The sequence below is a fragment of the Ambystoma mexicanum genome, chromosome 2p (assembly GCF_040938575.1).
Source record: "Ambystoma mexicanum isolate Mex_15411 chromosome 2p, UKY_AmexF1_1, whole genome shotgun sequence".
In the NCBI taxonomy this organism is placed as follows: Eukaryota; Metazoa; Chordata; class Amphibia; order Caudata; family Ambystomatidae; genus Ambystoma; species Ambystoma mexicanum.
Window position 1 is genome coordinate 721,928,043 of NC_090923.1, and position 26,069 is coordinate 721,954,111.

Consider the following 26,069-nt stretch of genomic DNA (forward strand, 5'->3'; position numbering starts at 1 on the left):
TAGGACCCTTCGGACATTACTGGCTACATAACCTCTGAACACCCCACCCCTTTCCAAGGATTTCAGCAAAAGGGGGGGGTGGGGTGTAGGTTTGTGGCTTTGTGCATGTTCCCTATACAATTCCACACCGTTTTACCAATCTGCACCAGATTTTGCACAGTCATATGTTAAGACGCTCCGGACATTACGGGCTACATGACATCTGGACAACCACCCCTTTCCCCGGATTTCAGAAAAAGTCTCTGGGTTTGTGGGTTTGTAACTGTGTTTATGTTCCTGATGCAATTCCACACCGTTTCACCAATCTGCACCACATTTTGCACAATCACATATTAGGACCCTCCAGACATTACTGGCTGCATGACATCTGGACAGCCCATGCCTTTCCGGGACTTCAGCAAAAGTGAAAAATTGGGTGTGGGTTTGTGGCTTTGCATATGTTCCCTTTACAATTCCACACCATTTCACCAATCTGCACCAAATTTTGCAAAGTCACATGTTAGGACCCTCCAGACATTACTGGCTACATGACATTTGGACACCCCACCCATATCCCCGGATTTCAGCAAAAGTTTCTGTGTTTGTGGGTTTGTAATTTCGTGTATGTTCCCTATACAATTCCACACTGTTTCACCAATCTGCACCAAATTTTGCACAGTCACCTGTTAGGACCCTTCAGACATTACTGGTTACATGACATTTGGACAGCCCACCCGTTTCCCTGGATTTCTGCAAAAGTCAACATTTGTTTGTGTTTTTGTGGCTTGGCGATGCTTTGTTCCTTATACAATTCCACACTGTTTCACCAATCTGCACCAAATTGTGCAGAGGTACCTATGAGGGAACGAAAGCCTGGGTAAAGCCGGACATTTCAGCTAGTAACCAATACAATAAAATACAAATAAGTCTGTCCGATTGAGATGGTGGTTATTCTATCACAAACACTGTGAGTGCTGGTCCCAATCCTCATGCTTGTTTCGGTGTCTGGAGTGTATGCATAGGTTTGCTCCACAGTGGTTCCTGATTGAACCACTGTTGGTGCATGGGTGTGGGGCAGGCCTTTGCATTGGAGGGCTGAGTTTCTGTGGTCACCTGAATTTAGGATATGAAGAGGGAACCTGCAGCCATTCTAACAGATATGAGGAGGAGCCAAGTTCCTGTGCAAATGACAGACAACCAGAGGAGGAATCCTGAAGAGGCCTGGTGACTGACTCTTGCAGCTGTCCTGGTGGAGCCCTGTCTGGCTACTAATCTCAGAAGACCCTTGCTGGTGCTTTGACCATTTGGACTGGTGGGACCAACCAGTCTCGACTTGTTCTCGTGTTCCTGCAGCCTGGAGTCTTCGGAAGTGTCCCTGGGCCACCTAGTAGACTGACCAACTCCATTTTGGGCTACCTCACCAGATGTGTTGCCATTCAACGTTTATTCACGGAACTTCGGTAGTCTCCAGCTAGTCACATAAGTAGCGTTCCGGTGAAGTTTTAACATACCAGCATCAACGGGTCTGGAACTTGAAGGCTTTCCTTAACTGTGACTATTGAGACGCCTGCTGTTGCCGTGAATCAGTGAATGTCGCTGGAACTGCCCGCCCCCTTTAAAGATATATCTTTATCCTCTGCAGGTGTCAGTAACAGCCTCCCTGTCTCTCTTCGTCTTGAGCTGGAGCACCTTAAGTTTCGGAAACTCCTCAAGACCTTCATCCTCTCTTCCTCCTTCTCTCTCTCTCTCTACCCTGCTAACCTCTGCTCCTTTTTTCAAACCCGCCTTCCTCCTTCTCCTCCCTAACTCTGCTCAGTTTTTGCTGACTGGTTGCCTGGTTCACCTTCAGTGCCTTAGAGGTCCCAGGCCACCCCTGCCAGTCTTTGCACTTGCCTCCTGTCCACTGCACTATGTTCAGCACTACTGCACTTTCTGCTTACGCTCTATGAGTGAGGCAACCTCTATGCAGTTAACCCAGGGCCCTGTTTGACTGGATGCGTTTGTTCCCTTCTCCCCCTCTTCCTCGCACCTCCCTCTGTACACATGCATTAGCTAAATGCACTAGGACTAGTACATCTGTCCTGTCCCCTCCTCGCCATCTTTTTCTGTCCCCCCTCCCTATCTTGGTCAAAACTGTAACACTTCATGCACTTGCACTAGGAGAAATGCCGACAGGCCTAGTATGCTAGATTTTCTGTTTAGATAATTCGGAAACTTTAAGGCTTAAAAATGATTACTGTATCCCCTTGTTACCTTCCCACCTTAAAGCGCTTTGAAGCACTCCACCTGTGAATAAGCGTTGCATAAAAAAACAATTACAATTTACAATTACTACCCTTTCTTTACATGGTCTCCATGTGCCTTACTCACCTTGTGGAACATTTTGTGGGCATTATGAAATGCAGGTTTTTCAGTAGACCCACCCTCTCTCTCTTTCTGCTTTTTTCCCCTCTTCATATTTACCAGGCAAACTCTTGGCCTTATGGGACACTCTATGGGATACTCATAAATCATCAGCAATGGCCAGTTTCCTTGGATCTAACTCCTTGGAATCTGCAAAATGCAGTTTCAGCTCAGGGAAAAGGAACTAAAATATGTTCAAGCATGACAATATTTATCATGCCATCAAAAATGGTTACTTTACGACCTTTAACCCAGCCACTCAGGGTCTTCAGAAAATCATTCACATACATCACCCAAATATTATTCTCTTTTTTTCTTGCGGTTTGTAAACTTCTTTAAGTATTGAGCAGGTGTCTTCCCAAACTTTAAGAGCAGTGCCAGCTTAAATTTGTCAAAGTGTTTTCTCTCTGAATTCGACAACTCCGTAATAACAGTGCAGCCCTTCTGGGGGAAGACTGCCTAGCAACCACGCACTTTTATCAGACTCCTTCACCAATACTGAAATGCAGTCAACCAATCAGTAATGTCATTCTTTTTTTTATTAACTTTCAACAGATCCTTAAGAAATCTTGGATGAGAGGAGGACCCAGAACCCTTTCACGACCTTCTCGGGGAGCCGGCACACCCTTGTAGTCATGGCATTTCCATGTGGAATGCTCTGTCCTTCTCTTTCTAAATTCGAGATTCCATCTGGGCAATGTTATAATTGAGTTATTTTTCGTTGAGCCTTAGTTCCTCCTTTTGCAAATCAAAATTAACTCTGATTCAAATGTTGTAATAGAGGCCTGAGAACTCCTCTCTTCTTCCTCACTTGTGCCATCTGTGGTATACAGGGCAACAGAACTATTACTACTGATACGCCACTATCAACAGGTAAATAAATACCTTTTCTAGCTTCCTGGTTATCTGTTAGTTTATGCACAATATCAGCTTTTACACTAGAGGTAGATCAGCCCTTCTCTCTACACAATCTTTTCAAATAAGCAACATTGTGCATCGCAAGAGAGGACCATACTGTAAAATAGGTTGTGCAATCTTTAAAGGCCTAACACTGGTAAAGCCTAGTGTTCTGTGTAGCAATAACTAAGGGGTCACTCCAGTGAATCTACACTGTGTGTCAAAGACCTTATCTCACTGATGCAAACCAATTTGTTAAGATGGATTTTCATAATCAGCTCTGAAAGGTGAGGTAGCAGAGCGGTCAAAGCATAGTCTCAGGAGGGGTGTGAGAACCCTTTAGAATCAACCCAAAACGGCTTCCCACAAACATGTAAAGCCTAACCCTAAAATGGTTTGGGGCTTTGTGCCCAAACGTCACCAGCTCCAAAGCATATACTTCTTCGGGTAAGTTTATATAGAGATTTGCAGTGCCAATGGTTATGCTAAAGGTTAAGTAAAGTTGAGGTGAGTACTCAACTCAATCCATCACACTAGGATAGGCCTAAGGAAGGATGCTTAATCCAGGTTCCACCACCAAAGTTCAGGTCAGAGTAATTTAGGGTCAGAACTTTACAGCCTGGTTACTCTATGGGAGACGGAGGGAGAAAATAACAGGCATGTAGACTTACTCCACTGGCTCATGGTTCTCTGCATACAATGGTTTGGTGTGTGGGGGTCCAGACATCGTTCCAGGCTTGTTCATCTTTCTTTGTTCCTACCGCACGGGCTTTCTTGTTGTCTAGACTGCAGAGGTTCTTTGTTTCACAGGATTTAGTTTCAGTTGGCCGCGGCACTTAGGAATCGGTTCCAGACAGCATCCAGTTGAATACCCAAGCGAAGACAAGTGGAGACTTCTGTGAAGAAACAGCCATGGGACACCTTCAGGAATTGAAAAGATAAGATCCAACAAAAATCAACACGGTCAGGTGGTGGCAGGCGTCTGCACAGCGGCGAGCACAGGAGCAGCCCCAGCACAGCTTCTCTTGGAGTGAGACGTCTGAAAATGTAGGAGCAGGTGACTTCTGGCACAAGCTGAAGATTTGCCACGTTCCAAGGCTCTACTTGTAAAGGTGGTGGCTGCAGCAAGGTAGATGAGGAGAGAGCTGGCAAGTCCACTGGTTGGTTCAGGGACACTTCTGAAGGCTCAGCAGGCACGGATGCTCGAGCAGGAGTAGAGACTGGTTGTTTCCACTGGTCTATGGGTCAAAGCACCAACCAAGGCCTTCTTGAGACCAAGACAGAGGAGCAGGGCATCACCAGGACAAAATTGTAGTCGATGCTGGTCAACTGCAGGAGTCGTATTCGGGGTGTCTGCGAGCTGCACTTCTCCATAGAGATGTCGGTTCGAATAATGATCTGCCAGTCACAGGAGTCCTCCTTTTATCCAAGATTCAGGCTGGGAGCAAGCCCACCAATAGTAAGGATCTGCACCATTCAAACAGCCAGTGGCTATCCAACCATGGATATCCACTGGTTATCTCATCTGTCCAGCACCAGACTTTCTGGCACCAGAGATGTCCCAACCCCTTCCTATGGCACACACACAACCCCCCTTAGCCCGCGAAAGCCATAGATTTCCATGGCAAAGGGTTTTCCATGTAAGGCATTTCCTGACCAGGGAAGGCAGGAAGAAGGCCAAAGAAAAGCATGGCCAAACTACAAGCGAAAAAAAATATTGTGGCAACGCCATTTTCGGTTTCTAGCCACATTTAGCCGAAATCTGTGGTAAATGCAAAAGTACACTAGTAAATTAACCCAAAAATAAAATATCACAGCTGCCACCAGCTTGTCTTAGGCACATTGTAAAACTCACCAAAAAGCCATTGTATAAAAAGATATAAGGATATTCAGTATCTTAACTGCACTTCACTGTAAGGTGATGTATGACATTGTAACAATCTAAGAATTTATAAAGCCAGAGAGCCTCATTCTGAGGTTGGCGGTAACTCGCCGGTGCCACCGGCGGGTTGCTGCCGACCCAGAAACACTGAATCCGCTGCCTGACTTCCCGGTGCCGCCGGGACATTACAAGGCCCAGTGGCACAGGAACTCAGGCGGCAGGTTTGGTAACTCCCCATTCCTGTGGAGTCCCATAGGACATCATGACAGTGGGGAGATGGAAGCATCAGCACTGTTACTAACGGCTCTGGTGCTTCCGTGAAAAATCTGCTTGCAGGGGCCATTGTACCCAGCAGGTATGACCCTGCCGGGCGCAACGGCCCCGGCAGGTAGACTCGTAGTGTGGCGGTCCGGAAACAAGGGTGCCGGTAAGCTTTCCAGCACCCTTGTTTTCAGACCGCCACACTAGGAATGAGGCCAAGAGTCTCTCAGTACTGACAGTCTTAGGCATTAGTCAATCCAAAACAGGCAAGGGAAGTAAAACAGAAGGCTTTACCTACCTCATAAATGTCAGGACAGTGTTCAAAGCAAGCAAAACGAAAAGTGTCACATACAAATTTGAGGTGGAAAAGGTACAAAAAGAAAATATTTCCAGCAAAGTAGGTGTGCCCATGTTAGACAGCCTAATCCCGGAAGAAAAAAGAGCATTTTCACATATGTTTTGAAAATAGATTTCACTTTAACTCTAAAATCAGAAGCACACAAACTATAGACACAAACTATTTAATGGGCAAGGCAACAATAAAATAGAATTCAGTTCAGTTTTCCCCGCATGAACCTACAATCTAACTACAAAATGTAAAAAGCTGGCCAAGTTCTATTCTGTGGAAAGAGCTTTACAATTCCCTTACTTAGATAGGTTAATTATCCCTGTCACTGCCTGATGACTGTCTTGCTTCCTGTCTTGCCTCGTATACTAGTACCTTCATCTGTGACCCAAGGCAACATAGAGCAAAAAATCCCACCCTTGTTACGAGAACCCTTCCTGTTTTGAAAGAGCATCGATAAAAAGTCAAGATGTAACATCTGACTACAATTTGTGTGTCAAATCACTTTTGGATAGTCAACATTATCATCATCCAGTGTTAACCATTGTAACAATGAACACACTGTTTTAATGTCCTGGTATTAAAGAAATGCTTTCTGGCGAACACAGATACCACACTTACCTGGAAGAAAGTGTTAATCTCCTTCCCATTTGCTGTAAAGGTCATGAGACCTGTTGCCAGGTCTACGAGGCAACCAATCACCAGGTCCACATTGCTGATGCGTGCCTGCTGGCCGCTGTTGCTGAACTCCCCACCCCAGACCATGTAGCAGTTGCTGCGTTTGATGCTGTAGAGGGAAAGAGAGAGAACATCAGTGTGCTGAATGAATTAATGGCAACCAGGAACATTGCTCATTGCATCTATAGGGCAGGCTAGTACTGTGCTATCAGCAGATTTTTCGGTCAGGAGGAGACAAGCTCTGATATTCTCCCAGTGGATGCGTAGGTTTATTCATTTACCAGTGTCGTTATTAGAGGTGAAATAGGGCGTAACTTCCAATGTGTTGCTCTTTATTCTAAAGGCAGGATTTGAGCATTACCTCAGTGGAAACCCACATAGCAGAATAACAACAAACTGATTTAAACCTAGCTTGTGATACCCTAACCCTTTGTTTAGGTGATCACTACAATCACAAAACAGGTTATATAAAATATTGTATCAACTCTTCTTTACCAACAGTGCCATGAGCATATAGGAAATGAACCAGCTTACTCTTGAACCAAGGAACATATACATAGAGATTATAGTGAAACTGTTTTCCCTATAATAATGTCTTCTCTCAACACCGATTCTCCAACCTCACTTCCAGGATTAATAGGGGGGCTTGTTTTCTCTTAGTTGTTTTGCCACTGAGCATTCCACATGTCGCATCTAGATATGATCCATTTATGATCACTTGTCCATGGCTAATTTCTTTAGAAAACCAGAGATCACATTGAAATTCTTGCCTGGTGCCGTAAATCCACAGCCATACTATATACTTAACGTGAGCTATTTTAAGTGTGCTCAGGACATAATTTTAAACATGGTTCAAGTAATCCAAATAAAGGTGGAGGGACTCATTGATATACCAATTGAATGTGGCATCACCAGAAATTAGGATACCAAGGTGCCATCAGGGCGGAATCCTGAAAAAAGTGGGGGACTCCATCCACCCACGTGTACCCTCCACTTGAGCCCTGATTTTAAATCATAACGCTTACCTGTTAAAGATATTGCCCTTGTCATCTCCCATGGTGATGGTAGCAGTGCGGACCTTACCAAGTTCAAAGCTCAAATCAAAGAGATGGTAATCTGGGGTCACCCACCCAACCCAGATCCCACTTGGCTCTTGGCCAGCAAAGATACGGACGGAATAGTAATACTGTAAAGAAAAGAGAGAGAGAGAGAGAGAGAGTCAGACAAACAGGTTCCATAGTACAAGAACAGCACAGGGCTCATAAAATACATTTATTAAAATGTATTTATATAACAGAGACTTCTCCTACCTAAGGTGAGCAAAGGTGAAAAAAAGGACTGGCTTCAAACTGATAATTGAAACACACAGAAAGGAGTTGCATATTGTGTACATGTACCTATGCTAAACAGTATCAAAAACCAAGGCTAGCTATATGCACCTGGAACCAAAGTGCATTCATGCCTATTGAATTGGACAGGTTTTAGCACACACAAAGGGAAATGCATGTCCATATGCGAGTTCAGAAATGATGGGTTTAACATATTTTACTAGCAAACACAGGCAACAAAAACAAATCATTATGACACCTTTTCAATTGCGTTTGACGGCTGATGTGCATCCACTTCAGCTACTAATGATGCTTGGAAGAGTGAAAATAAAAAAGTATCAATGCAGACTGCAAAATGCAGAATACCAACAAGACCGTAATTTTTATTATTTTATTGCACATTTACGTGTCACGCTGTAACAACATTGCTCCATTTTATTGCTATAATGAGCACGCATTGAAAGGCCATCATATGATATTCTCACTTTATTATGAAACAGAGAACACAGGATTCAAAAACACAACACAGCTATTTGTAAAACACGTGGCTTCATTAAAGATTTGGTGGTAATTCGGTGGAACTCCAAACTCGCTTACCGTTATCACCACTTAGTCCTGTGTGTTTAAACAGGATTACAAGTGGTAGGGCATTGTTAATCCACATTTTTAGAGCTGCTGAGTAGAGATGTTTATGTAAGGGCCTCCCCCTGAAGCCAGATGCGGTGTGCAGGTACTTGGGCAGCGGTGTCCGGCGCCCCGGGCTGTGGTTCACAACGATTTGCTTGTTGGCGAAGGGTGGGGGGGGGTGGAACAATCCACTGCTAGCTGGGGGTGGGCAATGTGGCTGGGGGAGGGAACATTGGGTGTTATGTGGGTGACTGGGGGTTTGGGGAGATGGAGGAGAAGGGGGGAAAGTTGGGTGTTATTATTCCAAAATGATTCACGTCTCTTCCATCCAGGTTATAGCTGTGGTGAGTTATGAAAGTACAGAGGCAGGATTGGTCTGTCCAAAACAATTTTGGGTGCATGGTAAGTTATAAGGTGATAAATTGGAACGTGCACAGTCTCAACAACCCACGTAAGGCCTGCAAGGTGATCCAATACTGTGAAAAACACAGAGCCAAGGTGGCCCTTTTACAAGAAACTCACTTAGATGGAAGGGGAAATGAGGAGTTTGCCAGGTCCTTGGGAGATTGCAAATACTACCCCTCTTACTCCACATACTCTGCTGCGGTTAAGATAATTATACACAAGTCACTTCGATATCGTACAATGGAAATAGTGATTGACCAGACAGGGAGATTTGCAATTGTCTCGGGATGCTTGTGTGTCCACGCTGGTGACGTTCGTCAGCATATAAGGCCCTAATGTGGATGACCCCTCTTTCTTTGAGTCATTACTATGTAGATGCCACAAGTACCTGCACACCAACATCGTTGGCCGGAGATCTCAATATCACCCTAGATTTGGAGAGAGATAGATCAGTTGGGGGCTCTCGCCTTCGATCTCGAGCAGCGGAAACGGTGGAGAGATACATGGTGGAGCTGGAGTTGGGGGATGTATGGAGGCTACTCCGACCAAAGGGTAGAGCGTACTTATTTCATTCGACAGTTCACAACACCTCCTCGCATATAGATTATATCCTAGCGAGCCGGACCCTTGTACACAGAACTATTGATTGTATCCTTCTCCCGAGAATGCTATCTGACAACTCGCCTGTCCTCTGGTCACTTGACTCAGGCTCTAAAGGTGTCCCTTGACCCTTCTGGAGTTTCAAAGCCACAGCTTTGTCGGATATAGTATTCAAAAGCCAAGTGCTCATCCTGGTCAAGTCAAATTTCCAGGGGAACTTGGGTTCAGTCTCCACGATGAGTTCCATATGGGAGGAATTCAAGGTGGTCCTGCGGGAGGGGATGTCTATCCCTGAAACTAGGAATCTTGAAGACGATATGCAGACAATTGACCAAAACAGAGCTGGAAACCAAGAGCCACGAGAGTGGGGTTGAGGAAAGGGAAGGAGCTGGCTCCAGAGCCGATTTGAGAAACACATTAGACCGCTTCAATAATTTGGCGAGTCCGGCACTGGCTCATCGATATGGGGAAAAGGGTAGGTTGATTTGACTGTTAGCAGCAATGCTCAGACGCAAAAGGGGGGACCACGGACAAGCAGATGGTGAAGTGGTTGTAAAGCTGGATTCCATACTGGACATCTTCTGCAAATATTATAAGCGTTTATACGCATCTAGGGTATCGATATCAACAGAAGAGATGGTAAGGTATGTGTGTGAAGCATCCCTGCCTGTATTACAGTGGGAGGCGTTTAAAGTACTGGTCTAGTCTATTACACATGACTATATTTTGCGTGCAATACAAGCCCTGCCCTCTGCTAAAGAGCCCGGCACGGACGGAATAACAGCTGAATTCTACAAAGAGATGGGCTTAGAAGTAGTTCAACACCTGCTGTCGGTGTGAGAGGAGGGGATGAAGGTGGGTCAGCTCCCCCCAACTATGCGTGGGGCCGTGATCACTCTGAAGCTAAAGCCTGGGAAGGACCCCCTGGACTGTTCCCCATTTCGCCCTATCTCCCTGCTGAACCTAGATACTAACATTTTTGCTAAGGTATTGACAGACCAATTGCTCCTGTACGACTCACACATTGTCCATGTGGACCGGTCAGGCTTCATCCCGGGGAGGTCGACTTTGCTGAACTTGCGCAGGCTTTTCGCAATCCTGGCTCAGATGGACCCCAAGATGCAGGCAATGTCGGCTCTACTTGACATGGAGAAAGCACTTGACTCCATCGAGTGGAGCTACCTCTTTGAGGTATTACGACAGGTGTGCATTCCAGAGTACTACCTGATGGCGGTACGCCTGCTGTATGCTGGAGTGAACGCTCAAATAGGGCTTGACGACAAGCGATCCAGGGCCTTTAACTTGGGACGCAGAACCAGGCAAGGCTATACACTTTCGCCATTGCTGATTGTGATCGCGATTGAGCCACTGGCGGCCCGGATATGTAAATTCCATCTGTCAAGAGGTCTGGGTGCAGCTAGGGAATTGGTGTCGCTGTATGCGGTTGATGCAATCCTACACTTAAAAGACTCTGCGACCAACTTGCAACCGCTGTCGCAGGAGATAGCGGCGTTTGGGCGGGCCTCTGGTCTCAGGATAAACTGGTCAAAGTCGATTCTATTCCCACAAAATGATTCTACTGTTAAGCCCCCCAATACTGAAGGATACAGATAGGAGCAAATGTCAGTCACGTACCTAGGGGTGCGGGTAAAGAGTGAGGCCTGAATGTTTTGGAGAATAATCACCTAAGGTATTTGAACGCTCTGAGATCCAAAGTAGAGGGGTGGTGTAGACTGCCCCTCTCGCTGCTGAGTCGCACTGCAATCGCCAAAATGGTAGTGGTCCCTAAATTGCTTTACATTTTTCAAAACATCCCAGTGTGGCCGGGAGTCAGCTACTTTGCCGAGTTGAAGGTCCAGTTAGTTAAGCTGGCGTGGCATCCGCGGACCCCACTGGTCAGTCTGGAAACCCTGGTTCTCCCCTGGGACAGCGGGGGTGTTGGTGCACAGACATGGGGTTATATTTCCTTGCAGCACAACTATAATTTGTGTCCTACTGGATGCCGGATGCCCCATGTTATCCTCATGTACGCAGAGAGAGATGCTCAGTGCGACCATTCACTCTGAAAGCGGTCATAGTATCAACGAGGGTGTCGGATAAATGTAAATTCGACCCAGTGGCGTGCAGAGTACATGAATGCAAAAGGGTGCTTAAGCGACTACGGGTCGATATTCCCTTTGACCGGGCCTTCAGCTATGGAATACTGAGTTCCTACACCAACATGCAACAAAGCCATAGTCCAGGAGTGGCGATTGAACGCATTGCTGATTTATACCCTAGGGGAACATTTGTATCCCAGGAGCGATTCTCTGTAAAGATGGGAGTAGGGTTCTAATGCAGACTGCATTACTTCAGAATCCGAGCCTCTTTTAGAGAGTGGTGCCCTTCGTTCCCTAATAGGCTACCTGCACTTCCGCTGCTGAAGTTCTTATGGGGCTCCCGGGCTACGAGACGAGTGGTCTCTGCACTGTATGGGTTAATTCAACACAATACAAAAGACCTTGAAGTGTAGACGATGATGGGAGGAGGATACTGGGGTTCCCAATGCTTTGCGAACGCACACACAGTGGTGCATTCAATACAAGCTTACAACTGATTCAATTCAAAACCCTACACAGAGCGTACCTAGCCCCAGCTCGCCTCCATATGTTGAATCGCACCAGGGCGGTTAACTGTCCGAGATGTAACACTGAATCAGTTGACTTTATTCATATGTTATGGGTGTGCCCTAAGCTACAGGATTTCTGGGAGGGGGTAGTGGACGTAGTCTCCAACATGCGTGAGCAGTACCCTGCAAACTAATGTGTTGTATGTTTGGTTGGCTCCCTGCGAATCCAAAACAGAACTGGAAGTTGCCCACAACATGCATGATAGTCGCTAAGAGATGTATTTTGATTGGATGGACTGGTTCGTCCCCTCCTGGAATATGGACATGGCTCATGGATTTGGTTTGGCTTAGTGACACCGATAAAGAATACGGTTTACTGTGTGGCCAGCAGAACAGTTCTAAGAACATTCGGGGTGCTTTTGTGTCCTACCTACTATCTTAATGCCCAGAGTCGGATTCTGGGGAGTCAGACATATACTGTGGGTAATGATCCTGTATCCAAACCAAGCTTAAGTATGTCCTACCATCCCAATGAGTGTCCAATAAATACGCCCAGCTTCACATGATACACAAGATTGGGGGAATCCTGTGCTTGTCTGTTGACATCTTGCATTTACCATGCGTCTGTTGCTGTACCTCATTATGGAAATGTTTTGTTGAATATCTTGAGACGTGAATCAATCAATAAAGAAAGTTTTTAAAAAAGTATATTAAATGAACATTCTGGTGATTGTATAGGGCATACATTACTAATAGTAATCATATTTCTGATGCTTGTATCTGCTTAGATTCAGATGCTTTGCATAGGTCGGCATCTAGTTGTAGGTGCAGAGTATTGCACATTGTGTTTTCGAAATTCGAAAAGGGACATCGACTGGGCGGGTTTGTAATATTATCCCTAGTGTGATCTCTACTGTACCCATGATCCCTCATGTGCCGAGGTCCCTCAGATTGTTTTGTTTCTGACATGAGGGAGTATGGAGTGCATACATGGAGAATAGGTAAGTTTTGATGAGGTGTGAAACATCTATGATTTGCCATAAAACCTTTAACTCCAAGAGGGGAGGCGCATGTGAATCTAAGCAGATACAAGCATCAGAAATACGATTACGGAAAGTAATATATGCCTTCTGAGGGCTTGTGGATCTGCTTAGAATCAAATGCTTTGCATAGATCAGCGAGCAGTACATGGAGAAGGTGGTGGTTTGTTTGAAGGTAGGGTGGCAAAAAGAAGTATTAACATCGCCTGATCCACCTGTGTGTCACGTTTAGAATGTGTATTTGAACAGTAGTGTTGTGTGAAGGTATGAACAGAACTCCAAGTGGCAGCTTTGCAAATGGCATCTAAGGTGACATTTGCAATGAAAGCTAGAGTAGCCCCTATGCCCTGAGCTGAGTGTGCTCTAGACTTGAGAGGTAATGTTCTCTTGGCAAGAGAATAACAAAGTTGGATGCATCTGACAATCATTTTGAGACAGCCAATTTAGAGATAGGATCCCCCTCTCTCTCTGCGGGTAGAGATACAGTCTCTTTTTCTGAGCGGTTTAGTCATTTGAAGGTAATACATGACAGCCCTTCTCACATCTAAGGTATGTAGACTTCTCTCTGCTGCATTCTTTGGGTTTTGGAGTAAAGCAGGAAGTTGTATGGATTTATTTACATGGAATTTGAGATGAATTTTGGAGAAAAGTGTGGATGTGTGCATAGTACCACCTTGTCTTTGTGAAAAATGACAAAGGTTTCTTGTACTGAAAGGGCTTGTAATTCACTTACTCTCGTTATTGATGTGATTGTGACAAGGAAAGCAGTTTTATGTTAGATGTTTAAGACTGGCTTTTTGCATTGGTTCGATGAGGGCCCCCCATGAGCTTTGTAATCACGACATTCAAGTCCTAGCCGGGAGTTGGATTTGAAACTGGTCGGTATAATTTTTTTAACACCTTCCGAGAATGCTTTTAACATAGGTACTTTCCACCAGGAAACTTTACTTTGCGATGTAGCGTAGACTGAGAGAGCCACTAGGTGCACTTGTAGGGAATTAAAGACTAATCCTGAGTCTATGATATACAGTAAATAGTGTACTATATGTGAAGGTGAACAGTCAATTGGGGTGATGTTACCTGCTTAACACTTTAAGACAAAATGTCTCCATTTGTTAAAATAGCAGTGTCTTGTATTAGGTTGCATGCTTCCTTTACAATTTCCATACACCTTTGGTTTACGTTTAAATGACCAAACGCGATATCCTCAGGAGCCAAGATGCTAAGCTCAGCATCTGAGGGCATGGGTGAGTGATGACCCTTGGTTCTGTGACAAGATGTTGCACTGTATTGTATTGTAGTAGTCCTTTACATAGCACATTTTAGGATTTAGGAGGACTGGCTAGGTTTCAGTAAGCAACCCAAGAGGTCAGGCATGTGGGCAGGTGCTGAGGGAGATCACATCAGAGCGCTAGTGCTGGAGACTGGATATGTAGCCAGCTACACCGAATTTATCACAGGCTGTCAATGTATTCTAATGGCAGAGGTATTGAGGCAAGTATGTTGTTTCAGTGCAAAGCGGTTTTGGGACCAGTTAGACCGAATTTGTCAGTTATAGCTGCATTCTAGAGTGCGTGGATGGATAGCCATGCCTGCGGTAGATGTCCACCGAAGTGGTGCATTTATACATACCTTAAGCTCTGGGCATGGTAGTTTCATTGGAGGACAAAGAGACATTTTCAGTAGGTGTGAAAACCATGTTTTTTGCGCCCACATAGGAGCAAAGTGGACAGGGGCAGTTCAGTGTCACAGTACCTGAATTAGTTTCTTGGTGGGCTGACGCAACACACCCAGGTTGAACGTTGATACGAGCTGATCAGGCTCAGTCGGACATGTAGGATCGCACAGGCCCTGGCAACAAGCAGAGTTTAGCAGGGGCAAATGCCGGTGCCCGGTGCAGTCAAACTGCAGCGGTTCAATTGCTGCAGGTCGGGCAGTCCCAAGAACGCTTCAACGTTGGCCTGGCCGAGTCAGGCTTTAGTCGCTGGAAGAGGTTGGCGAGTGACGCTCCGGAAGGTCGAGTCTGCGTGCAGCAATTCGGAAGTGGTGATCAAGGGGGCATTGAGGTGCAAGCAATGAGGCAGCATTTGTCAGGCCCTGGGCAAAGCCGTGTGGTAGCCTTGGGGTAGGATTGGCGAGGGACCCTCCAGAGATACAGTTTGGATTCAGGCGTTGAGCAGACGCTTCGGACCTGACAGTTGACAGGCTTTGCTAGGATGCAATTCCAATTTGGGCCAATGGATATGCAGTTCATTCGTTTGGCTGCTGGGGGAATGCACATACCAGCACCTTACCTCTCATTCAGGATGAGGGAACACAGAGCTACCGGTTCGGCGCGGGTGAACAGGGAGCTTAGGATGGTCCAGCCCTCTGGGTTGCTGTGAGGCCTTTGCAAATACTTCACTTCAGGGTCTGCTCATCTGCCACAGAAGATCCATTGCAGATTGGTTGGTCGGTTCGTGGCCAGCAGCACTGGTCACTCTCGATAGTCCCTGGGAATGGTTAGGGGACAGATTGTCCTTCTGTCTTGGAAAGCTCCTTCTTCAACTCTGGCGGAGTGCTTTGGACAGTGCAAGTGTCCCAAAGGAAGTCAAGGGGAGAGTCCCCAGAACATCTTTTTTTCTTTTTAAAGGATCCTCGAGGAACTGAAGGTATTCTGTTGAAAGGCTACGAGACTCTTTCTTTTAATAGCATCAATCCTCATATGATCGTTCTAAAGCTAGCCTGCTTTAGGGGACCAATCCATGCTCCTCGCGTGAGTAGACTTTGCCCTCTTGATCTTGCACCCAAAGTGCTTTGTTCCAGGGGAAGTGGAGGAGACAGCAAAGGGAAAGAGTGACAGTGAGAAACAAGATGGTGGAAGTCTTCTTCCATTGTCCAAAGCACTCCTACCTATCCTACTCATGCCCCCATTACCTCCTACCGACAACAAAAGACCTTTAGACATGCAGCACTCTGGTGTGAGGCTACTCCTCCGAAATGGGTGTGCTCCTTTGACATCTGGGCCCAGGACAGCTGCCTGCTGTGCGGCAGTGTCTGGGGGAGGGGGTTACCAGCCCTCACAAAGAGAATCAAAGAAAGGCTGGGTCCTCTGGGTTTCTGTCATGCCGGGTGCCAGTGTCAGCCCATCTGACCCTAATACACAGATCCTTCCACAGCAGAGCTGACTCATATGAGCTGAAATATGTGTAATATCAATTGGTTTGCGGCGGCCACAATCATAAGTATTGCCGTGCACTATGCCTAAACCGAAGCATAGCTTATTCTTCTTATTCTTAGATATTACCCTGCCACCAGTATGAGGTATTCATGATCGTAGTAGTTTGGGTACAGGGGGCTTATCTTCAATGGTGCCCCTGTGCTGGAGTGACTTTGCTGTCACAGCGGCGGACAAGTGGGCATCTTGCAACCTTTAAACCTGCTCTGCGGCATGAGCAGAGAGGGTTCTGTGGACTAGGATACTGACGCAACAGGGCACAAATGCACTATGCTTTTGGCATGGAATTGGGAAAAGGGAGGATCTGGTTAGTAGATAGCCCCTTTGGAGATGGAATCAACCGCACCATTTTAGGTACTAAAAATAAAAAAAGCCAGGGCTTTGCACCCTTGCCAGATGGCAATTCCTCACACGTCCCCCAGCCAAAAAGGTTGAGACTCACCCTTCTAAAGGTGTGGTTCATCCTCCTGGTGAAAGTACCTACTGAGGCCATCGGCACCGAAGTGATATTGCCTCGGTTTGTGTTGGATGTCCATGTCCAATCCCTGTAGAGATATGGCCCAACGCACTAACCTGGGGTTCTCTCCCTGGCTGGCCATAAGCCACCTACAAGGTCTGTGGTCGGTTTAGACGGTGAAGGGAGACCCAAAGGGCTTCAGTTTGAAGTTGATGACGGAAGATGCATCATCGCAACAAGGTGTGACAACATTCCCCTGTTGTGAAGAAGAATAGCGGAAGAGGATGCTAAGAGCAAGGAGTCTGTGGAGAGTTATATTTGTTCATTCTGTTTACAGAATCATGGGCCTACTAGTGTTTTGGAGAGGTACTTGATGTGTTTGTTTTTTCATGGCTGCTGAAGATGAAAAGTAATGAAAATATAACTTTATGCTTGTCCCCATGTATTTCGTGGATTCAAGACTCGCTGCACTATTCTAGTCTGGTCTAACCTTTATTCTTTGCATATTTGCTGCTTTGTTCTCATAGACCTCTATAAGAAACCCTTTCTTTTTGCTTTTATTTAACTCCTGATCTAAATTTTTGGAAGTACATAAAGCCTTCCACTTTACTTTTCTTTTGCTAATTCTTATGGGGAAACTGATCAGCCCATAAGAGTGTCAGTACTAAAAGCCTATGCAGCTCTTTAAGGATTTCTTTTATTTTTAAAACTGCACACATCACCCTAAAGTGAATTGTGGCTAGGATACACTGTATCCTCATAACATTTTCTTTTGTTGCTTTTTGGTTACATTTGCAATGTGTACAGGAAGGGCTGGAGACAGAGTATGTTTCTCTACTGTGTTTTGAACTTTTTACCGCAAATAACTATTAAGAGTGGCTAGCCATCTAAGTTGGCGCTACCACAAGATTTTTGCCTGTCCTTTCACCATATTGTTCTTTGGTCTTCTTCCTGCCCTCTCAGGTCCAGAATTGCCATACATGAGAAACCCTTTCCTGTGGAAAGCTGCTGCTTTGCGGGACAAAGTGGAGGGTTGTGTGTGAGCCCAGATGTGGGAGCTGAGACTGTCCGGTCCTGGTCCACATCCAGGTGCCTGAATGTCTTTTGCTGGCCAGATGTTTTTGGCCTGTGGCAGTTCATAATTGAATAGCCACTGCTAGTTTAAATGGTGCAGATCCTTCCCATCGGTTGGCGTAGGTGAGCATCCTGTCCAGATCATAGATAATAGAAAGACTCCTGCAGCCATTTGACAGATCATCATTGGAGGCATGACCCTTCCGAAGATGTGCAGACTGCTGACAACCTAAGGACGACACCTACAGTTGACCAGCACCAACTCCACAAGTCCTGGTGAAGCCCTGCTCCTCACCCTGATCTCTAGAAGACCCTTATCAGTGCTTTGACCCCTGGACAGGTGGGAACAACCAATCGTAACCCCTGCTCGAGGATATGTGCCTTCTGTGGCTTCATAAGTGTCTCTTGACCAACCAGTGGACCGACCAGCTTGGTCTGGGCTACCTCGCTGCAGCTGTCGCTATTCTGAGTTCATCCTTGGAACTTGGAGGATCTTTAGCTCGTACTACAAGATGCCTGCTCCTGCTTTTTCAGTCTTCTCGTAACAACGAAAGCCATGGAAGGCCTGCTCCTTTATTCGTTCACTGAATATCGCCCATGGACACCTGATCCCATAGCGATCTGTCTTCTTTGCTCCCTAGAGATGTCCTGAGATCGGCTGCTCCGCCAAAGTCTTCCTATTTTCTTTGCATGGGTGTTCTGCTGGAAAGTGCTCGAAACTAAATTTCGCATCCGGACGGGACCTCTGCAATTGTGGACCCTGGGCTTCCTCAACTGGGCCCAGCATAGAAGATTGTCTCCCCAACGGAATCCAGAACCTCAGCAGTGGTAACTGGAGATATTGGGAGTTAGGTGGATAAGTTAACTTTTTCTTTTCCCCACCTGTTCTTCATGGGGTTACATAAGCATAACGTCCTGTCCCTAGATCTCTCTTTCCTAACTTAGATTGGAGGTTATCTGGTTAAGGATCCTCCTCTGGGCTTATCCTTGTGTAGTAGGACTGAGACAGTTACTTGCCTGAAGTTCCCTTATCTTTGAGGAACTTTGAGTCGCAACCACTTGGATTGTCCGATCACATAATAAACCTTCCTGAAAAGTATAACTTGGGAACTGATGACTTTAAGCCACAAGACCCCAAACTATGTTTATATATGATTAGGTTTCTGTATTAACAACAACACTCCAATACAATGATTTTAGATGAGTACATTCTTTAATAGAGTAAGTAGTTCATGATGGGTCCACCGATCACCCCTGACATCTTGTTACCAACAATATAAACACAACTCCTTGTAGGGACTTTTCCTAAACATTTATTTCACATGTCATGTCATCAGTGATGTCCTGGGTGTTAGTCTTAGCAGTGCACGGTGGTGGCGCGAGTTATGGTTGCTTAGCTTACCATAATTGGCGAATTTCTGGGGTTTTTTGGTTTTACTTGTAACCATAACGTCCCTTTAACAAAGTTTTTTCAGTGAAAAAAAAAAAAAAATATATATATATATATATACACATATATATCTACTGTGTGTGCACTATTTTTATGGAGCACACAGATTTTCTGATGGGCACTTCCTCGATTTGTTGCAGTGAAAAGCTCCTGTGCTCTGTCGGTAATCTGGCCTTTTAAGTAGTGGAATATCTGATGTGTTCTCCTATAGACATGTTGTAAAATCCTATGGCTTTTTATACAGTTTCTTCTAATATATGTGCTGTAAAATCCACCAGATTGACGAATTATTTTAAAACATATTTTGGGAGACAAATCCCCTGCTCACCCTCCTGAATAGTTTTAGGCATGTTTACTTCACTTGCACTAATTTGGGAGAAAACATTTACTGTTCAATGCTTTAAAAAAGAGAAACAGCAGTCACTCTTCTGTATTAAGCTTTTCCTTTTCATAGATCCACTGGGGAGGCCTGCAAGAGGTGCATTTGAATCCATACGGGCCCTTTATCCTATTTAGTGTGACTCCCCTAAGCTAGACTGTCCGATCATAAGATAAAAGCTGCAAGTAAAGGAGAAACAAAGGAAAATAAACACAAAAACAGACAGTAGGGTCCAGTGATGCCAGAAGCCTGGAACTGAAAACAAATCAAAGCAGTTTCATATCTTTACAAACTGTCAGTGGAGCTGGCAAACTTGTACACCATTGCAGGAGCAGGGTGCACACTGTTTAACCAAGTACGCAAAAATGAGCAATGGTGGGCTTCATGTAGCCCTGTTTAAAATACTTAAAGCATTTTCTGGTCCCTGACACTGGCCTACAACACATTACCAACAGGAAAGCATCAAGACGCACGGCTAGGGAAAGACTGCGGGAGACAAACATGAAGGATGAAGAGTTGACGGGAGTCAGGGATGCACCTAGGGAGTTTTGGATGTAGAAAGAAGCAAGCTAAAGAGGACAAGGGGGAGAAGGGATAAAGAAAAGGGGGTGGTGAGCGTAAGAAAATGCAATGGAGAAAAGGAGGGAACAATGAAAGTTAATAGGAATTGTGCAACCATGCTCAAGTGTTACTCAACTCCACCACAATTACCTTCCATATACACGTCCACATAGTTCAAAAGGGTGACTTCTAACTCCTCCTAAACATGTACACTCATGAGAATGCAATGTTGCCCGACTACGTTCTCCTTTCTAGTTACTCACAGTGGTGGTGTTCATGATGATCTCAGGGTCATCTCGGTCATCGGGTACCACATCCTTGATCAGGCGAGGCATCGCAGGCACCACAGGTGGCGGTGTTATAAAAGTGGCCTTTTTGGCAGCCTTGAAGAGGAATCTAGGAAAGGCGCAATCTGAGTTATTACCATACAAAGATAAAAGCAGTGCCTCCAACTACCTAGATTAGACATTATCAGAGCCTAGATTTAATGCTTGAAGTAATTCTGGGGAACAGGAATACCCAAGTGTGACTACTTTGTGAACTGAGCATTCTTATTTTCTTTCTAATGCTGATAAAATGGAGTTCAATAACTCCTCCTTGGCATACTTCGCACTAAAAACATTGATATGGACAACATACATTTTTGGTGCCTTCAATTTCAGTTTTCTTTTGTTCATAGAACTCTCTCTACAAAATGATTTTTCTCTATGAAACCATTGTATGTTGAACAGTAGCTCATTGACTATTACTGTCCTTCCTGGCCTAAATTGAATAAAATGTAGTTTGGAAAGGGGTACAGCATTCTTGGTGCATAGTTGCTTTTGAAGTAAATATTGGTCCTATCAATGATACAATCTCCATTATATCCTATGTTTGCTTGTTTGTTTGTTTATTTGTATAGCGCGCAAAACCCTGAGGTATCTAGGCGCTTACGCTTGAAAGATTAGTTACAGTGCATGAGGTTACAGAAAGGAAGCATAGGAAGTGAATTACAACATTGTAGACTAGCTAGCAAAGGTAATACAACATACGCAAAGTGCAAAGGAGATGTACAAGGTGACTGCATCCATTGAGCCTGCCCCCAAGTTGCAGGGCGACAGCAACACACAGATGCAAAAAGTCTAGCAAAGGCATATACATGGTGCCTACCCCATGTTGCAGGGCGGCACCCAATTCTGCAGAATGTTGAGGAAATATGCATTGGGCATTAAGCAACGAGAGACACAACACATCAGAGGCAGAAATATTCACGCTTACAATTTAGAACAAAAGCATTGCTGATCGATCTAATCCAATACAGAGTAGCAGCAGTACAGCAGTACTTCTCATTCTCCTAATTATACCATTCTCTTCTTGCAGGGCATCTTGTAGCATTGGTGCTTCATTTGGACCTAAAACCCGTTTTGTTTCTGGAAGGAAATCACTTAGTAGGCAACCCCTTCCCATTATACTTTTCAATACATTATTTAATCTTGCCCTAGCATGGCTTAAGTGGGCAAGGAGCATACTGGAGGGAAATCGAACACAGCTTACTCTCAGGAAGAGGTGACTGCCTCTCTCATGCAAATGTGATATCACCAACCATCTTCCAATGGAAAACAGAATATTTTGCTAATCATAACATAGAAACTCCAACCAAAACAAAAGATCCCTTCAGAATATCGCAGGAGCTGAGCAATCCAAATCTAAGTCAGATACTGACCCCTCAGCTAAGTTGGCAAATCATCTAGCTGCTTTCTTCAGAACCAAAGTGGAGTACATTCGATCCTCTTTCGATGCTAGCGTAACTTACTTGCCATCATATTCTACTAGCCAGCCACTGCTCCACCAATTTCCCTCCCTCAGTCCCATTTAAGAAGAGGATATTTTTAAGCGATGAAAATGAAAGCCAATGCAGCTTTGGCCCCTCTTTAGTCACCAAGGAATACATTTGTATGCCAAATCCCCTTATCAGTAACTTTTACAATGCATCTTTCTAAAGCTGGACTGTCGCAGTGCTAGTTAAGGAAGAAGTGATTACCCCACTACAATAGGAAGACAACAAATTCCACTCAAACTTGACTCATTTCAGATCGATCTCTAACTTCAAATTCTTCGCAAGATTTTGGGATGACATGTAAAAATGAAGCAGCACCACCACATTGAACCTAATGACCTTTTTCAAGGCAGACAGTTAGGCGTTCGGCCTGATGAAAGTACTGACACTAACCTTCTGAATATCAATGAAACCCTAATGAGTGGCATAGAAAACAACAAAATGGCAGCACTTACGGCAGTGAACAAAAAATAGTTTGAAGACCAGGATAAAACATTTATGGGTTTTAGAGAATAGGCCCCTCAGTTGGATCATGTCCTCTTTTTCGGAGTGTTCTTTGCAAACACAAATCACTCAGTTATTCTCACCCTGGGATGGCTTCACTTGTGAAGAAAGATTCGCCTTTCACACTCACTCAAAATGCTCACTTTAACTGATACTTATTTAAAAACAATTGACTGTGTTTCTTGCTCTTCAGCACAAGTCCAGATAATCTGAGTTCTGGTCCTGGGCAAAATTGACTACTGCAGCAGCACAGATTTTCTATGGCTTTCTAAGCGTCTTCCTAGACAGTTGTAATTGGTCTTGACCAGAGCGACCAGGATAATTTTCTGTTTGGACAAATGCAAGCAATCCTGCAATGCAATCCCTTCTGTAGCTCCTGACCGGCCTAAGGATACAATTCAAAGCAACCTGCATCCAACACAAAATCAACTGGAAAAATGGCCCAGATTATTTAACTAATCTGATCTCTACCTACCAACCAAAGAAACCCTTCAGATCATCTATGGCATTGAGGCTGAAACGTATGGCTGCCAAAAAGGTGAAGGATGGGGAAAAGCATGTTTGTGGTACAGAGCCCCACCCTGTGAAACAACTTGCAACCTCAAACAGTAAGAATGGTATACATTGTTTAAAAGGGCAATGAATTTGAACCCCCTCAGACAGGATCTCAGCTAAACTAATATGACTTTGCAAAAGTCTTGAACCTGGCTCATCTAACACGCGATAGCCCTCTAACAACAAATGACACCTCCTTCCAAAAACAAGGCATTTATTTGTTAAAGAAGGGGAAATCTCAATTACTGCACCTTTGATTTATCAACTAGAAAAAGGGGTCCTTGCAAAAGGGATCTCACTTACCCTCGTTTGGATTTGCTTTTTTCTGATGCTACATCCTTTTCATTCTCCACCTTGGCTAATTCCTTTTCCTTGTTGGGCGCATCCTTCTCATTGGCTGTGTCAGCCTCCTTGCGGCTAGCAGATTTCTTGAGCACCTCAAACTCTGAATCCATGTCAACATCTTGCACCTCCTCCTCCACGATGGTCATTGTGCGAGTGAGAGGAGTGGTGCCAGGGGTACATTTGAAGGTATCATGGAACTCAATGGGCATACTGAGGCGGAAGAAGACTAAGTCGTTGTCACTGTTCTGGGAGCCGTAGGTCTTGTGGGTCACCTTGAGACAAGGGGGATTGTCTACTGTGCCATCAATTCGGGAAACCTGTTAAACAGTAGATTAAATATTACAGATGAAAGAACAATTGATTCAATAGCCAAACTACAGAGATCAACACACATAAGAAACAGGAATCCAACAAATATGACGGAAAAGCAAATGATTTAACCAAACAATGAAATAGTGAACCAAACACTTAATAAAGATAGCGCAGACCAAACCAACTAATGACCAGCCAAGAACCAAAGCATGTAAATAATCTAGAACCACTGTATACTGCTTTAAAAATACCAACCACTATGGCAACAAAGCATGAACCAACCTAACCACCAAACAAAAAGCAAACCAAGCAAAAAAAGTGCATGCAATGAAAAGCCACAATGCAACTAAACAACTGGCCAATGATGACACACAACATTGCATTTTAAAATAGTCAACCAATATCACAGAAGTTATCCAAAACCACAGAGCACAACATTAGCAAATTACAGTGCAGTGAAATAAAACATTTAAATTCACAAGCACATTGTATGGCCCATTAAAGATAAAGAGAACCACACATCTCTCATCAGTGACATGCCATTGGAACAGTTCCAAAGGCATAGACATGCATTTTTATTTGCAAAAATGATATGCTTTTATATCATATCAAATAGAATGCTAAGACTAGTGAAAAGACTGGCAGCAGACTTGTCACTGACATAATGACATGGACCCTAAAATACACATGCACCAGCCCATCTGCCAATAGGCTAGCCAATACCGCAATAACACATTATAAATGAAAGTAACACACGTTCCACAATAGACAACCAAATCACAATACAGTATATAAAGTATATAACCAAATGGCCATAAAAGGTAGTTAATATAATGCATATTGTGAGGAGTCAGAAATGAGAGTGGGATACAAAGATACATTATTCTTTAAGTTAGACATTTTATTAAACAGAAATGGACTGGAAAAACACCTCTCTAGCCCTATTCAAAGAGGATTCTCCCTACCTGAAAACTAAAACTAAGGATCTGTCTGTGTCAAGTAGTTAGGACCTTAAAAAGCCGTCCTTGTGTCCCAACATTCTAAGCTGACCCTCACACTAGAAACAAAACAACAAAAAGTGCATGGAAATGTCTTTGACTTGATAATAGTAATAAGTGTTCGCAACCAAATATATAATAATAATTCCAACAAAAAGGTGTTTCCAATGAGAGACCCTTAGATCCAGAGGGTGATTCCCTCCCCATGGATTTTTAGGTAGTATGGAAAAAAGAGTCTCTTTATCCAACAATTCCTTTGTGTGGTGTCTCCAAGGAGAGACCCTTGGATCCAGAGAGTGGTTCCATTCCCCTGGACATTTAGGTAGGATGGCAAAAAGTGTCTCTATATCCAACAAATCCTTTGTGTCAAAAAGTGTCTCTTTATCCAACAGTTTCTCTGTGTCCTTGGTACTGGATTCACAAAGTTCTTTAACTTCAAATAATAAATTCCATAGCAGTTTTATAGCTTTGCTTGTTATTGTTGCAGATTGGAGTGGTGTGCCGCAAATGACCTCTGCCTTAATGCCAGTAAGACTGAGATTCTACTCATCGGCACACCCACTCCCTCCTTCCCTGTTGCTCTCTGGCCGGCCTCTCTTGGCCCTCTTCCTGCTCCCACCTGCAAGGCTAAAAACCTCGGGGTCATCTTCGACTCCACACTCTCCTTCTCTCCTCACATCTCTGACGTCTCTAAGAAATCACACTACCAGCTGAACCTCCTCAGAGGTATTCTTCCTTTCCTTTCCTTCCCCCAGAAGCTCACTGTCTCCAGAGCCCTGGTTCTCTCTAGGCTGGACTTCTGTAACAGCCTCTATCTAAAACTGCCTGCCTCTACTCTCCGCCCTCTGCAACTTATCCAAAACAGGACTGAGAGACTTGTCCTTGGCCTCAAGCCCAGGGATCGTATCTCTCCAGGACTGAAATCTCTGCACTGGCTCCCAGTGGCTGTACGGATTAAGTTCAAAACCCTCTGCATTGGCCTTCTGGGGCCGAAATATCTTCAAATCTATCTTCCTAAATATCTTCCCTTTCGAGCTCTTCGCTCATCCGCCCCCAACTCCCTCAGGGTCAGTCGCTTCTCCAAGCAACGAGTTGGCGGTAGATCTCTGTCGTCGGCAGGGGCCTCCCTCTGGAACAGCCTTCCTGCCTCCCTTAAACTCGAGGAGGACCATCTCCGGTTCCGGAAGCACCTCAAAACCTTCCTCTTTGCTTCTGCTTTCTCTCCCCCTCTCCCCTGCTGAATTCCTGGCTGATACTACACTGGTTACCTGGCCACCCTTCTGATCCCGGGCCCAGGCCCCGCCAGTTGCACACCTGCACTGCCTCCCTGGCAACCCCTGCACCTGG

The 26,069-nt window shown here is 44.8% G+C and overlaps 1 protein-coding gene across 8 annotated transcripts in view; it reads right to left on the reverse strand.

Annotated features, from left to right (window-relative positions):
* The window catches only part of RYR1 (ryanodine receptor 1), a 946,449-nt gene that overhangs the window by 608,260 nt on the left and 312,120 nt on the right, over positions 1-26,069 (reverse strand). For all 8 annotated transcript variants that reach the window (XM_069644325.1, XM_069644324.1, XM_069644319.1 and 5 more), the window contains 4 exons: positions 23,371-23,729; positions 20,456-20,588; positions 7,472-7,632; positions 6,390-6,555 (listed from right to left, as the gene is read on the reverse strand). In XM_069644325.1, the coding sequence (XP_069500426.1) occupies positions 6,390-6,555; positions 7,472-7,632; positions 20,456-20,588; positions 23,371-23,729 (819 nt within the window). The remainder of the gene's footprint in view (positions 1-6,389; positions 6,556-7,471; positions 7,633-20,455; positions 20,589-23,370; positions 23,730-26,069) is intronic.